General features: G+C 37.1%; 1 protein-coding gene across 4 annotated transcripts in view; it reads left to right on the top strand.

The window, feature by feature from the left end:
- Positions 1-16344, top strand: part of ZNF148 (zinc finger protein 148) — a 40821-nt gene that overhangs the window by 14270 nt on the left and 10207 nt on the right. For 2 of the 4 annotated variants that reach the window (XM_027723560.2, XM_027723559.2), the window contains exons 2-5: positions 7714-8059; positions 9277-9402; positions 12448-12571; positions 13246-13329. In XM_027723560.2, coding sequence (XP_027579361.1) covers positions 7730-8059; positions 9277-9402; positions 12448-12571; positions 13246-13329 — 664 coding nt within the window. In that variant the 5' untranslated portion in view covers positions 7714-7729. The remainder of the gene's footprint in view (positions 1-7713; positions 8060-9276; positions 9403-12447; positions 12572-13245; positions 13330-16344) is intronic. The other 2 variants (XM_039381945.1, XM_039381943.1) reach the window with 2 other exon arrangements.

Genomic DNA, 16344 nt, shown 5'->3' with positions numbered 1-16344 from the left:
GGCATGTGTTCAGCAACATGGAGCACTTAGAAATAACTGTGCAACAAGTCATAAGGGTGTTTGTATCATATGTTGCCTTTCAGAATGTGTTGATTTTATGATCTGTGAACCTTTTCAGGCTGATTTATGTTTGATTACTTTCATTTTGCAAGTCAACACATTCTGATTCATTCTTAGAAACACTTGTGTGTTAATTTCAAAGTCATTCTTTTAGCTGTGTCTTATTTTTCTGAGTAGGGAGAAGAGATAATTTTATTTACTGTTCTTTATTTAGAACCATTAAGTAGGGTATTATTTTTTACTTTCTAGGCTTCTGCAGTATGTTAAAAATTGAACCTTTGATATTGTGAAAGCTAGCTGTGTTTCCTTTTATATTGGACTATATCCATATTTTAATAGTGCACATAAATATATTTTGTGATGTGATGAGACTATTCAGCATGTTTCATGGCTTGATAGGGATTTAAAGTGGATGTTAGAAATCTGTTAAGCTCTGATTTTTTTTCTTTCTTTTGGAGGGGTTTATGTTGATGGCAATTTTATTCATGGAAATGCTTAAACATTAGTAGTTTTAAACATGCTATTAAGCCATGTTGCTATCTCTTTCTTCATTAGCATTAGGAATTGCAGAGTTATTGGTGACTTCTACACTTCCTGTTAGGAAGAAAGCATTTGAGAATGTAGATAGACATTTTTTCCCCTGATCTGAATTTGGCATAGCCATTGGGTATGTCTGTCTGCAAGGTGTTCATTTGTGTGTGTAGGTTGCATTTGTGGAGCAGTTTCACAACACCCTTTAATCTGATCTGACCACTGACCGCTGCTGAAAGAATCAGTCCCGTTCCCTCCTCCCTGATTCTTCACCGTGGATCTCCTGTAAGCCTGGCCTGCTCAGTCCCACTGATCCAGACAAAACCTCATGGCTTTTCTGTGGGTATGTTTTTGTCCAGCTCCCTTCTCAGTTGCACAGTGCTATGCTCAGCCCCGAGAAGGCAGCAAGGAGGTGTAACGGGGAAGAGGTGCAGTGCACAACCCTTTCAGCAGGTAACCCATGTCTCAGATTGTTTCTTGCGGCTGTATCATTGAGAGTTGGGTAAATAAGAAAACACACCAAATGTCCCACTGGAATGGCCTATCTCTTGTAGTTGATTTTATAGAAGTTTGGCTGTTCAGAAAGGTTTTACTAGTCATGCCAGTAAACTACTCTGATTATACAGTGATTGGCTTTTTTAAAAATTCAGAATAAGCCTTTCCAAAGTGAATTTCACTAAATGGGGAAGGAAGAAAATTAAATTCTGTGATAGAATAAGAATGTTCATTTAGGGAGTTGTATAGATTGTATATACATTATATTCATTTAAGTTTACAGTTTAGCACAAATCATTGTAGCATGACCATAGAGTTGAGCCCTGAGAAGCTGAGGGTTTCCCCAGATTGTGTTTTTAAAAGCTTATTCTGTGTGCATTTTGCACTAGTAACCTTTATACATTTTGTGGTTTGGGCTCTGCATGCACTCATTCTTCCAAAGGCTGTTGTGGAAGCAAGGATGTGGTAGGAATGTGCTCAGGTACGTGTTCTGTAGCTTCAGGTATTTGTTCATTAGGAAGTTTGCCTTGTCTTATCTTAAATGAAAGCAGACTTCCCAAAATGTGGAACTGAAATAATGTCATCAGGCTGCTTCCAGTGTAAGGTTACCCTGAAACCATATAATACCTCGGACTGAGCTCAGTGTCAGCTTTTGTGAGGGAATCTTGGAGGTAGATGTTTTTGTCAGAACAGTATTGAGTTGCTAAAGGCAAGTTAGAACTGCTGTTGTACATCCTGGCTGTTGTGTTTGGGTTGTTGTATCTTCGAAAATATGGTCAAATGGAGTTTATTTATGTACATGGAAGTCTCATTTCTCTCTCAAGTCTTTGCTATAATCCTTCAGAAGGAGCTAAGGTTTAAGCCATAAGAATAATTAAATTTCAAGAACTTTCTTTCCCTGTTTCCCTCAACCTTCTTTCATTCCTTTTTGCCTTGGAAAAGTAGGGAGAAGATAATATACAAAAGAAGGTGGAGTGGGATACAGATATAGAAAGTAAAAAATCCTGCTTTTTAACACTTAAAAAGAGAAGTATAAGTCTTGAAACAACAAAGACTTTTCCAGGACATTGTTTACAAATAGAAAAAGTCCATCTTTTAAAAAACAAAGCAAAAACATTAAATTAGTTCTGTTCTACAAATAGATATTAAACTGCAGATGATTTTTATCTTTTGTCCCTGTTGTTAATCCTTAAAACATTTTTTTTCTCACCTCTCATAAATAGTCTTTTGAATCCTAACTACAGAATTAATGTGTTTCTGCACATATGAATTTTATTTTTAAAGTGAACACAATTTGTATCTCTGGGTACTTGCTCATTCCATCAAATAATGCTTTACTGCCTGCTTAAGAAAAGAAGGGAGAAGACATAATAACCCCCTACCCACCATCAGTCAAAGTGCTGCACCATGTGTTGAACTTCACTGGCAAACAAGTTTTGCTGCTTTCCTTGAGGGTCTCTGTTCAGCTTTACTTCGTAGCAGCCACCATCCCAGCAGACTTTTTGAATCAATTAATGTTTTCTCTTGACGGTGTTTTAATTTTTGATTCTTAATTGAAATGTTGTCATGCTTTTCATTTAGTATGTTTTTGTTTAAATGGTTGTTTCTTTAATTAGGAATACTGTCCTTAGTGCTCAGTTCTCCAACTTACTGCAACAGTATTTGGAAAAACTGATGTCAGGGTTACTGAAATGAATAGTTCTGAAGTACAGCCGTAGGGTTTGGCGAACCAGCGGTTTCTGAAATGAAGCGATGTGGTTCGCTGGATGGGGATGTTCTGCGAGCAGCTGTGAAGCACCCTTTGAAAAGAGAAGGTGCTGAGATGGTCCCATGAGACCTTTTCTGTGCAGTCCTTCCCCTTCCCCTCTCTCCCCCTCCAAAACTTTTCTGTACCCAGGAAGCTCTGCCTGTAGACACCTCTTGTGAGATGCTTTTCCTGGAGTAAAGGCTTGGAGACCCTCTCCAAGCAGAATGGGTACTTTAGAGGTTTTATTGACAGCTCTTTTTCTGTCAATTTATAGAGAAACTATATGCACTCAAAGAAAAATTGTGAGATTACTTGGTGAGGCTTAATAGAAGTTCTGAAATTCCATGAAAAACACAACGTCTGATGCCAAGAAATGTGCATATGTGTGTATGTGGTTTGTATTTTTGTGGCTTCCCTAGAGATAATCTCAAAGTAAGTTGATCTTTATTTTACAGATGCATCTTGCACTTAAAATATGTATTTAATATTTGCAGGCTTGCTAAAGTGTGCTTGTTTGAATGCTTTTAACTTACATCCTTTATCACACAGTCATTCTTCCAGGCACACTTCGCCTCATCTTCAATTTAAATGATAGGATTCCTTTTATGTGAGCCAAAAAGGTGTCAGTTGACAAATTACACGTTTTACTGAATTAATTGCAATTGGGATGCTTCTTGTTTGGATTAATAGCCTATTTTTGTTTGTGGTTCTTTGTTTTAAAACATTACCTGCAGCGGTCATGTAGCTTACATTGTGTTTAGTCATTTAGAATATATAGCCTAACCCTATGAGTTCTCATTATTTTTCTATGAAAACCCAGATGTTTGAAAGCCTGATTTAATAAGCAGTGCACTCACTGCACCACTTCTGATATGACTCAAGATCATGACTGGAAAACAACTTGAGCGCTTTTAGTTGCATGACTCTGCTGAACCTACTAGTCAGGGTGAGAAAGAAACTGTTTCTATATCCTTTGCAACTGAGAGAACCAGCAAGACCAATAAACACCAGCACGCAGCTGGCCTGTCCTCTGGGCAACTGCTGTATCCCGCCAGCTGTCCTTGGGTTCAGCATGTCACAAATCTTCCTGCCTCTATTGGTGAGAGCAGCAGGCTCTTCTGCACTGTTAAACACTCAGCTTCTCTGTCTGCCTACCTTCCTGCCAGGAAGTAGCTTTACATCCAGGATTTCCGGAATTCATACCTAATTTCAGGGTGATGTGGCAGTATCCTCCATGTGGAACAACCTTCTGTGCTGTTTTTGTCAATGGCCTGAGCAGACAGATTAGGGCCACCATGTTCTCACACTTGATACTGTTTGTTCTCCCTTGAATGTGTTTCAGCATCTTGAGTTCTTGTATTTTAGTACCTGTCCACGTCATTGCTTTGGAGAATCTGCAGTGAGCTTATGCTGTGGTATTTCTGTAGCGTGGAACAAAGGCATAGTGAATGACAGTCTGTGTGAGATGTACCCTGACTATGGATTAACTTGGGATGAAGGCTGAAATGAGCAGATGTATCAGTTTATTTTCCTTGGAGTCTGTCTTTCAAGCTAGCTATTTAGAATGCTCTACCAAAAAAACCAGTCTTGACTTTAGGTTTTTGCACCATCTTTTATCAAATGATGGCTCCATGCGAGGCAGATTCTTAAAACTTCAGTTCTGTCTCACATTTCTTACTTGGCACAGGATGCTCCACACCAATAAGACGATAAATTCATCCTCATTTTCTTCTTTTAGGATGTTGTTGCAAGATCACTCTGGGAGATCTGCATTGGTGGGAAAAATACAGCCTTAGCGCTCTGCCAGGTTTTGTTTGTTTGTTTGTGTTATTGCTGAGAAACTATCAGTATGGTTTCCCAGTTACCTCCAAAAAATACTTCATGGATTATATAATGTCTGCAGGTGGCTGTGTGGCATACCAGACCTGCATTTTCCCTGGAAGACATCCGAAATCTCATTCTCTTACTCTAAACTGGATTGATTTGAAAGTAAACTCATAACACAGCACCACCTGAGCTCACTCAGGGCATTCTTTATGCATTCTTGTTGTCCTTATTTGAAAACAGATACTGTGAAAATCAAGAGCATGATTTCAAACTTCCTTATGTTAGAATTGCAGGAGAACAAAAAAGGACCAATTGCAAACATAAATGTTCTGAACAGTATTTTTCCATGTTCTTCTCCCGTCAGAGGTGATTTTGGTCCCTAAAATGGGCTTTTTATGTAGGAAGGAAGAATATTAAAAATATTGATGACATTTTCATATATAAAGAGATTTAGCTTGGTGACTCTGTCCTCCTAACTTCCAGCAGAGCAAGGCTTACTAAAAATAATAAAGTATTTAACTGAAAAGCTTCTTTCTTTGGCGAGCATCTTAACTATTGAAACTTGTAGAAGTCAGACCATCCTGTCTGTCAACCTTTCTTTGTATTATTCAGAAGTTCAGAACCTTTCACGATAAAGAATAGAGACAAATGTTCTTTCACTTTTGAGTTATAAGAAGTGAGTTGCTATCAGAAGGTGTTAATGGGCTTTTTACTTTGTTGGGGTGTGTGGTGAATTGGTTTTTTTCTTTGTTCTTTTAAGAAATTGAGCTAGTTTTACTTTCAGAAGGTTAAGAATCAGTAGTAATATTTGAAATACAAAAATATTTGAAATGAGATTGAGATTTTTCAGATGTTTCTGCTAGTGGCTTCCATTCCTACCATGTTCTCTAGGATTTCACCTAAAGAGAAACCATGATCTATTTTATAAACTCAGTGTAGTTTAGTATCAAGTCTTCACGAATGTGTGAGATACATTGAGAATTTTCAAAATATTTTCCTGGTGAAGGAAATTATTTAGAAGGGGATCAGATAGATCAAACTGAAAATGGAAATTTAGAGATTTGATGTACATTTGCTCGATCAAGTCTTTTTTGCATGTTGGCAAGGGGCTGTAGTGGTGCAGTTCTGCAGGGTGATGGCCCTGATGGTTTTAGGCAGAGAGATCTGATTTCTTTGGTTATGAGTTGTCATTGTGAGCTGCAGGGAAAGCAGCACAGCCTCTGACTTAAGACTTGAATGGAGATGGAGCCTTTCTCTGTGGTGCACTCCAAGGCAGTTGGAATTTAAAGCTGATGAGCAGCAATATGCCAACACCACATCTGTATCATAATTCTGAATGCATCAAAATCAAAGGTGCTGACACTGTCGTAATACTCCCCAAGATCCCTGTCTGGTGCTTTATCTGGGCCCGCTGTGTGTTGTCCCACTCCACTGTGCTTCTGCTCCCACTCCTGTGTCTGCTGTAGCATTTGTATGTGTAGCCTTTGCCCTCCAGCTGTGGGGAGACAGAGGAGTGGAGGAAGGATGTTTTCTCTGTCTGTCTGTTGGTATGTCTGTCTGAAGGAGCAGGCCAGGGCAATGTGGAATGGTAGGAGTTATGGGCCTGGGGAGTAGGGTGAAGGAGCCTGACTGCTGGACATCCAATAAGCCAAGGAGAAGAGTAGTAGAACTATCTTGCATATATAATAACTAGTAGAATGAGAAGATGCTGCCACTTCCAGCTTCACAAAAGCCTGCCATTCTATGTTAAAAACCAATTAATAATGTCATGACACTTGTTGGAATATTATGATTTTATATCTGTCTGTGTAACATAAGTCAATTTAATGGTATTGCTTTTCATGATTGGAATTTATATTCCCTGATTAATGCTCCAGCTTAGTGGAGGTAAAAGAGAATGCGTTTTTTACTAACAGTTCTGACCTCTCTGTAGTCTTTATGTGATATATACCTTTAGCCAGAAAATTGCATTTTCATAGAATCACAGAATGGTTTGGGCTGGAAGGGACTTTTAAAGACCACCTAGTCCAACCCCCCTGCAATGAGCAGGGACATCTTCAACTAGATCGGGTTGCTCAGCCCCATCCAACCTGGCCTTGAATGTTTCCCTGGATGGGGCATCCATCACCTCTCTGGGCAACCCCTGCCAGTGTTTCAGCACCCTCACTGTAAAAATATTCTTCCTTGTATCTAGTCTAAATTGACCATCTCTTAATTTAAAACCATTACGTGTTGTCTTATTGAAACAGGCTCTGCTAAAAGATTTATCCCCATCTTATAAGCCCCCTTTTAAGTATTGAAAAACTGCAATAAGGTCTCTCCAGAGCCTTCTATTCTCCAGGCTGAACAACCCCAACTCTCTGAGCCTGTCAGCATAGCAGAGGTGCTCAGCCCTCTAAGCATTTTTGTAGTCTACTCTGGGCTCACTCCAGCAGTTTCACATCCTTCTTCTCTGTGTCCCCAGAGCTGGATGCAGCACTCCAGATGGGGTCTTGAGAGTGGAGTATCCCCTCCCTCAACCTGCTGGCCACTCTGCTTTTGATGCAGCCCAGTTTTCTCTCACTTGTGGATATTAAGATGTTCCAGCAGCTACAATATGCCCTGGGGTAGCAGCAGTGAAAGGGCACAAAAGGGACAAGGAAATAGGGAGAACAGGACCAAAATGAAAGAGGCATTTGTAAAAGACAGTCAAAATGGAAAAAAGGAACAGAGTAAAAAGGGCACACAGGAAAAAAATAGAAGTTTTCTAAGGGATAAGAAGGAGGATTTAGCTATCATTTAATTACCAGAACTTTGCCAGTAGTCAGAGAGTACTTTGGTTTGAAACCTTTTATTTGAAAGCGTTCAATTGGGTACACATGGATGTGTGTGAAAGGAGAATCTTTCTATGTTACACCAAACTATCCAACGTTTGGCTCTTATTCAGTATCAATTTTAGGAGTGCATGTGTTTATGTTGAGTACTGACTTGAGCTCTTATAAAATGTTTTTAAGTAAAAAATTTTAAGCAAGTGCACCAATTGTAGATGTTTACTATTAAAACTTTCTTTGTAGGTAATTGCACTTAAGAATGAACATTGAAGACAAGCTGGGAGGATTATTTCTTAAATGTGGTGGCATAGACCAAATGCAGTCATCCAGGGCTATGGTAGGGATGGGTGCAGTATCTGACCAGTCTGGAGTATCGAGAGAACGGCAAGAGGCAGTGCTTCAAGATCGGACTATGCCGCACCAAGAAATTCTTGCAACAGATGAAGTGTTACAGGAAAGTGAACTTCGACAGCAAGAGATGATTTCACATGATGAACTCATGGTCCATGAGGAGACGGTAAAAAATGATGATGAAATGGATGCGCAAGATAGACTTCCTCAAGGGCTGCAGTATGCTGTTAATGTCCCTGTAAGCAATTTCTTTGTGAAATATTGGAGAAATTACTAGGAAGCTTGATCTGGTAGTCTAATCCTACTCTGGCAAGAATCTATTAATTGCTTGTTTGGATTATGATTATCAAAATATTTATGAACGGGTGCTATTTCTGAAAATGTCATTTGCCTCTGGCTGTGGATAAATTTTGCCAATTAAGTATAATCTTTAAGTATCTGTTTTATAAATATTTTATAAGCAGGCTGCTACCATAGAACTAATGCATTAAAATGTGCTCCTTTAAGTATATTCAATGTTCAAGGGTAACTACAAACCAGAATAAATAGCGTTATTAAAAGGTGCTTTTTATGCTGTTTATAGTACTATTTAGTTGCTTTTGCTATAGGAAGCATCTTGTGTGTTTTTAAGGTATGTGGACGCTTAGCAATTGCATTCACACTGCAGGTTGGACTGTGACACTTCATACATGACCATAAATATGCCCCTCCACGATATCTCATAGAAGGCATACCTTGGCTTTCCCAGAGAGCATGTAGATGACTTCCTTTCGAAAACAGAGCATCTGCCTGTAATGCAGCACATCATCACTGTTACCCTTCAAACATAAAGGACAATTACCAGGAGTATAAACATAGATAGCTTTACACACGAAGAATAACCTTCAGAAAGGTAGCACTGTTAAAACACTTCTCTGTTAGCTGCAGATCAGGTGGTTCAGGTGTTAGAAAAATGTAAGAGTATCATGGTCTTTTTTAAGGTTCACATTAAATGAAGATTTTTTTTTTTCCCCAAAACTTCATTTGAACTGGTCTTTTTTTTTTTTTTTTTCTTAAAAAATACTTCTGTCTTAAATATATAATAAACTATTCCGTTAAATCTTGCATTGACAACAGCGTGGACTAAAGTAAAATAGGTATGAAAAACTGAATGGTTTTACAGATGGAAGTGATTTTAACATAAGAACTGATCTCAAAATCACCACAGGTCAGGAAAAAAGACCTTGGGAGATGAATGAAAGGATACATCAAAATGTCATTGAGGAAATTAACTGTGCCCTTTTTATTTAAGATACATATTATTCCTTTCACTTAAATTTCTGAAAGAATGAAGCCAGAAGATAATTCCCTTAGAAAAAGGTTTTCTGTTTCAGCAGTTTGTCATCTTCTAAAATTGAAAAATTGCTTTTCTGTAGTGAGAACCTTACCTGAAACTGGCACTTGGTATCTTAACAGATCAGTGTAAAGCAAGAAATTACCTTTACTGATGCATCTGAACAACAGAAACGAGACAAAAAACAAATACGAGAGCCAGTAGATTTGCAGAAAAAGAAGAAAAGAAAACAGCGTTCACCAGCAAAAGTAAGACATTGATTTGGCAAAACCAAGATTAAAAGGACCTGAAGATTTGGTTGACTATGACTAATTTCATTAGCATTTGAAGTAGTTAGGCTGGAAATTGTTTGTTTGCTCAGTAAAGATGCAGTTCTGAAGTTCAGCAGAGACCCAAAACAAAACTGATATAACAGTGTTTTTCTTTGAACTCTTTTTAGCAACATGAACTCTTGACATATTTTAACATCTGTCTCTCCAGGCAGTTCTCTCTCCAAATATTTTTTTTTTTAAATTATGAGTCAGTAGCTTTGTAGACAACTTTTAAATCATTACTCTGTATCTATCTAATAATAGTTGTGCTTTTCTGTGAGCCTGATAATTTTATATGCTTCATGCATAGTAGTGAAAAGTTTTAAAAAGAAATCTAAAATGGTAGTTTTGAAAATTCTAAAAAGTTTACTAATATATATAAAATAATTTACTGGTAGGGAAAATTCCTGTGGTCATAATCATCTTCATATATGTATTTATTTATATCAAGAAATTCTTACCATAGCTGCTGGTTTGTTACTTCAAAATTTGTTTTGTAGATCCATTCATGAAGAGTATGTATCTCTGTATGTCTGAAAACAATTTTCTCCTATTGAGAAGCACTTCAGATAAAACCAGAATCATTTCACCTCATGAGGTAGCAGTGCTGTATCTTCTAGTAAGTCCCCAAATCAGTGTTAACCTTCAGACTTAAAATAGAACATATCCAGGCTGCTCTGATAGACAGAAATCAGTTATATGTTATCACACGGCAGCATTAAGATAAGCGTACTCAGAAATCAACCCAAGCTGTTTATACATTGAAGGAAAACTCACCGTAACAGCAAGAAAATCTCCCAAACCTTTTTGTTGCCCTGGGAGCAGGACCTTCCAGTCCTCCCCAAAGCACTGTCAGATAAGGTTGCACTTGTAGTATTCTTGGAAAGTTGAGAAATTGCTTCAGATTGGGTGTGGAAGCAAGTTCCAAATCCTGTGCATTTTCTTCTCACTTCTCCCTTTGATAGAAAAAGGAGATCTAGGTTGAGTACATCCACAGATCACTTCCATGGAAACATGGCAAGGTAGGAGAGGAGTGTGTCCCTCTTTCTACAGACGTGAACTTGCATGCTTCCTTTTTATCTCCCAATCTGCCAGGTTTAGTCTTTTGAGATGACAAAAGATTGAACAATGATCAGGAGAATCGTTAAGCAGGTTGTTTTTCAGTCTCTTTTCCACTTTTTCAGACTTGTCAGAGTAGAAAGGCAGAAAAAAGCTGAAGGACCAACATAGGTGAGAGCCTACTGCAGTTTAAGTTTAGTATTTCCAGAGTAATGGGGTTGATTTTCCCTCCAACAGCAGCTGGAACTTTGACAAATGGAAGTCAGTTAACATCCTGAAGCATTTAAAATTCTATCTTATATTAATGTAGTAATCAGATAAATAAAAAGTCATTAGTTACTATGAATCCTGTCTCCTTTTCCCCCTTCCACGCACACACACACGTGCACACACATACGCATGCACACACACACACACGCACAAGCTTTTTTTTGTTGCTTTTATTAGGGAAGCTGCATTGACTAAGTTAACTTTCTTCATTTAAGATGTGGTACAATGAATAGACGCAGTTGAAGAGCCCAGGTTTAGGATAACCGTGACATTAAATGTTGTTTTCTGCACAATTATTTTAAAATTCCAACATAATATATGAAAAGCATTTCATAACATGTATTTAAATTTGTTTTAAAGACCCAGTCCGTTTCATCAACTGTATGTGGTTACAGAACAGAGCTTTTACAACTGTCTCTATCTGTGACTGGAGCTGTAAAATACCAGTCTTACAAACGTATGAATGTACTTGTCCTTCAGAGTGAATGCACAAGAATTTGTTAGCTCGAGACTTTCACTCTTGCTGAGTTTTGATGCAGCAGAATTTAAAATTAGGTAGATCCTAAAGTATTTGCTACTATTGCAGAGCTACTGTTTCAGTTATTGACTCTCTCATCACTGTCATTATCATAAAACCTAAAATGTCGTAGCTAATCAAATTGCAGATGTGTTTCCCCATCAGACTTTCATTTTTTGTTAATAACAAGGGACTAAACGGTTTGATTTAAGGTTACTTAAGCTTTTCTTTATAGTTCTGTTTCCAGTTAAGCAAGACTTTTAGAAATGTAATTTGTTTACTGGTTTTCTTATTCTCTTGCCAGAGATAGTAGAGTCTGGGTTTTGGTTTTGGGGTGGTTTTTTTTTCTTTTTCTTTCTGACAAATTAGAGAAAACCTGTGATTAGCTTTATTGACTAAGGTAGATATAGTGCAATTTTTTTAATATAAGTTTTTTTAACTTTTATGAAAATAGTGGCTTTGTTTGACAGCAAAGCAATTGAGTGTGGCAAGTTGAATTCGTCAGGGAAATGCTTTAATATGTGTATTGAGTGAGCAATACTTTATTGAGTGAAAAACCTGAAAGGGGAGAATGATAATACTATTTTCTTGGTTGTCTGGCTTTGGAGTTTTGCTTTTTAAAATATAATTTTGCCTCTACTGGTATTATGTAGACGTAGATAATTTATATGACTATTTTTGTTAAGTTTTAATGCCTTTTAGCAAACATTTAGAGTTGTGATTTGAAAATAGAATATAACTTTTCACTTTTGCTTTAAAATATGCTGATCCATGGTTTAGTACCCAGAGGTGATTTGGTTACTTTGCATCCTTTCCAACAGACGGACAAAGTAAACAGTAGCGTATAAAGTGACTCAGCTGTGTGTCTAGGGAAACTCTAAGCTGATTTTCCATGAACTGCTTTTGCCTCTGTCCTGTTGAAATATCTCTTAATACACAATGAGACACAAGTTGGATTGGACTGCAATTGGAAATGTGTACTAGAAGCTTAACGCATAGCTTTGTAGAAATTAGCATTGTTTTACCTGAAATATTTAAATTCTCTGCATCGCAAAAATTAATGTGTTTTTTTTTTGTAGTTAATAAGACACCTTTAGAGGGTAGTGTGAGAACAAATTTTACTCTTTTTAAAATAGATCCTTACAATAAATGAGGATGGATCACTTGGTCTGAAAACCCACAAATCTCATGTTTGTGAGCATTGCAATGCTGCCTTTAGAACCAACTACCATTTACAGAGACATGTCTTCATTCATACAGGTACTGCTTGACTTCAAATTTGTCTTTTTCTACTATATAAAGAGTTGTTTACTTATGTTAAAAATGTTTTCAGCTCTATGCGAATTTCAGTTTTAAGAGTGTAGCTAACTTGGCATCTAAGCTTAGAGATTCCATGCACCAAAGTGTCAAAAGAATACCAGAAAAAAGAAAAAAAAAATCAACATATGTTTAATAAACTGAAGACCTAACTGTTTACAAGGTTTCTTTTCTTTCTTTATCAGAAAGTTATGGGTTGACTTGTAGCCTAAGTGCCAAAATTGACCCCTTTGTAAAATGTGCTCCGGCTGCTTATTTGCCTGATGAGGTTATCTCTCTGGTTCGGAGAAGTGAAAAAGGTACTTACCATTATAATAGCTTGCCAGTATCCTGAATGCAGACTTATGCCAGCATCGTGATTGATCTTGTTCATGAGGAAATTACGGCCATTCCAGATCACTCTTCCGTGCTAGACTTAATGTGACTCTTAGGATCATGGAAAGAACTCCGCAGTTCCTATACTTAGTAAGGCTAATGTTTTTTTTGTATTAGAGTATTTTTGGAATTCGCTCAGATGCTGGTTTTTTTAATAGACATTTTAATATTCCTCAAAAGTAGTTATCAGAAACAACAGTGTGTAGTTATTAACTTATGGATGTGGAATTATATTGTTCAAGGTGAAAAACCATTTCAGTGCAGTCAGTGCGACATGCGTTTCATACAGAAGTACCTGCTACAGAGGCATGAGAAGATTCATACTGGTGAGTATAGTGCCTTGAGTATCTTTACTGGCGTGCTTAAAAACTGTTTCCCCACTCAGGCAAGGTTTCTGGTAATAAATATGCAGCCTAAAACCCTGTTGTAATTTGTTTTTACTTAACACATGTTATAAAACTTTAAAAAAGAAATTAGTTTTGTGCTTTCAACTTGCTCCACTTTCCTTTTGGCTGTAAAGTGAGTATGAACTCTAGTAAGCAGATCTGTAAGTAGTTTTCTATAAATAGCCCCAGAGCAGCAAATCCTGAAGTTTGTGCATTCATAATAGTCAAGGTTTGTTAAGCAGTTCTATCTTTTGTTCTGTCAAGTTAATTCAGATAACGGGGACTTCCAAATTCCATTTCCATAGATTTATTTGTTTGTTTGTTTGTTTGTTTGTTTTGGAATTTGATGGAAAAGTGCCAGGACTAAAATGGCCAAAATGCCTAACCCCAAAGGTATTAGTATCAGCTTTTCTTTTCACCCACTTTTTCTTTTAGGTTTAATTCAGAACTGTTCTAAAAGTAAGAGTCTTAGTTTAAAAATACGCAATATAGGTCAAATAAGGCCCGAAGTTTTAAACCAAAGAGCGTTAAAGTTTATTCATGTTTATTTTTTTATCTTGTTGCACCACACAGAACCACATTCTTTAACAGGTTTGGTTTCATTGGGTTTTTGGCATTTTGGTGCATGGCCTTTCAATCCCTCTTTAAATATTTTGTAATATGGTCCCTTTTGGACTAGATGCCAATTTCTCAGCCTCTTTTTCAGAAAAGCAGAGCTGGTGAATGTGCACAGTGTTTCTTGGCTGTAGCATTTAAATGGATATGAAAGCTACTAACACGCAGTGCAGTGTGTGCATGTGTAAGGGTTGAGAGGGAGAAAAAACTCTGCAAAATGAATTTTCAGAGCAGTGTACAGGGAGTTACATGCACAAATGCCCTGTTGTTTATGGGATTTTTGTATCCTAGGTTGCCATGAGTCCAGACTAAGTAGGTTTCCTTCAGCCAGTCAGCCACAGAAGAGTCTTCCATTCTTCTGTCCAGTGTCTTTGTTCTGCTCCTAGTCTTTCCTCTGGCTCTGAATTGGTGAACCATGCTGCCTCCACTTTGTGTAGATACTATTCTTGAAAAGAATGCTCATTCACTCTCTTCCATCTATCTGTCCCCCTCGCAAAAAAAAAAAAAAAAAAAAAAAAAAAAAAGGCAAAAATTTAAGTGCAGTCTTCACATTTTTTGGAAGATTTTTCTTTTTTTTCAAATGAGGATTATTCCCTGTACGTGGCTTTGAAAATGAGAGTCTGGGCAATTTAGTTAATTAATGCTTGACTGCAAATATTTTATAAATTGATTTAATTATCTTTTTTAATTCAGCTTCTAGCTCTAATGAGAATTCTGTGTTGATTTTAAGCTTTGGAGGGAGGGGGTGGTGTTGGTGGGATTGCAGGTTTTTATGCCAGCTCTACCATATGCTAGTAGTTGTTTAGCAGAGAAAAAGGTGCCATTTAACAAATTAACCATATTGTTATCTGACTTTTTAAGATACATATATTTTCCTCCTTTCCTCAGCATCCTGAGGTATAGTTTGGTAGTTTCTTAGAAAATTGAAGATGGTGCTTGTGTTTAAATTACTCAGGTATAGTGTAGTAAATTGGCATTCTGCATGCCTGTGTGTGCTTTCACCTCTATATGACCGTGTTCACTACTGGGCCTTAGCTGTTTGTGTAGTTACTCTGTTGTTCAGGACTGTATAACTAAACCCATCCAGAAAAGCTGCATTTTCAGCTTGCTTCTCTAACGAGAAGGTGTGCAGTGGGTCTGCGTTTCACTTTGATGGAAGTAAAGAAAAGATCTATTTGTATCATTCATATTCTTTTAAGGAATGTTCCTTATAAATTAAATACTTCATTTTTTTTCTTTTTATTTTGCATTTTTACCTCTGGGAATGATCACTTTTAGCACCAGTTTTTGTACAGTGTTCAAAACACTGATGGAGAACAGGATGTCTCTTACTCTTTTAAAAATGTTTATCAAATTTTCCTGTTTATTTTAAGCCAATCAAAGCCAGTGGTAACACTTAGAAGCCCCATTTTATGCCTGTTACAAGCCCCCTATTTACAGGTGCTCCAGCTAGTTCCAGTCTGATTTGAATTTGGTTCTCTGAACTGCTCCTTCAAATGAAATGTTAGAGGGAGTAATGAAGCAATCAATGAACAGCCTTTTTTTTGTGTAAATAATTAAACAGTTGCATCTAAAAGCAGACATTGCATTAATACAAAATTCACTTACTAGGAATAATTGTACGTAGAGTAGGGCAGCAGTGCTAGAACCCTGCTGCTAAACTTGTCCCTAATGAGTCAGAAAATTGCCATTTTAGTTGTAAGAGAGTCACTAGTACACAAATATTTTCGTATTTTCAGTTTACTAGATTCCAGAAGATGCTGAATGTTCTTTTTTTTTTCTAATATGTCTGCTTTCTTTTTGCTTAGAGATGTTTCTATACACCTTACTCACTCATGCATTCATGTGTCCTAATTGTGTAAGCCACCCTACTTTCCATTTTAATCACAAAAACTGAGATTACATTTAAAAAAATAAAACAGCAATGGGGCTCATGATTCAAGTGCCTTCTTATTCAGTCCTGCTGATTTTTTTTATTGTCTTCTTTGTTATTTTATGATTTGTTTTTTGTCTGTTTAGATTTTAAAATGCCTGAGGTTTTATAATTGTTATAGCCTTCATACACATAATATTTGTACAACACTTTATGAACAGTTCTATTGCTGGGTTTTAATAGATTGCCAACATAGACAAACACATAAGCTGTGTTCGTAAATAATGCAGTAATTATTGTATTTTTAAATTTTGACTTCTTTTTATACATCTAATTCTATCCCACTCAACAAGACGTTTCAGAAAAATGTCCTGGATTCTCCATGCATTAGCAAAAGGCTGTTATTAACGATCTCCTCCATTTGCCATAGATCCTGTTTGAAAAGTACAACAAAATTGCAGAAGGCA

The sequence above is a fragment of the Pipra filicauda genome, unplaced genomic scaffold (assembly GCF_003945595.2).
Source record: "Pipra filicauda isolate LSUMZ 115617 unplaced genomic scaffold, ASM394559v2 scaffold10_size6260569_pilon, whole genome shotgun sequence".
NCBI lineage: Eukaryota > Metazoa > Chordata > Aves > Passeriformes > Pipridae > Pipra > Pipra filicauda.
Note: the sequence above shows the minus strand (reverse complement) of the source record. Positions and strands in the feature narration are given on the sequence as shown.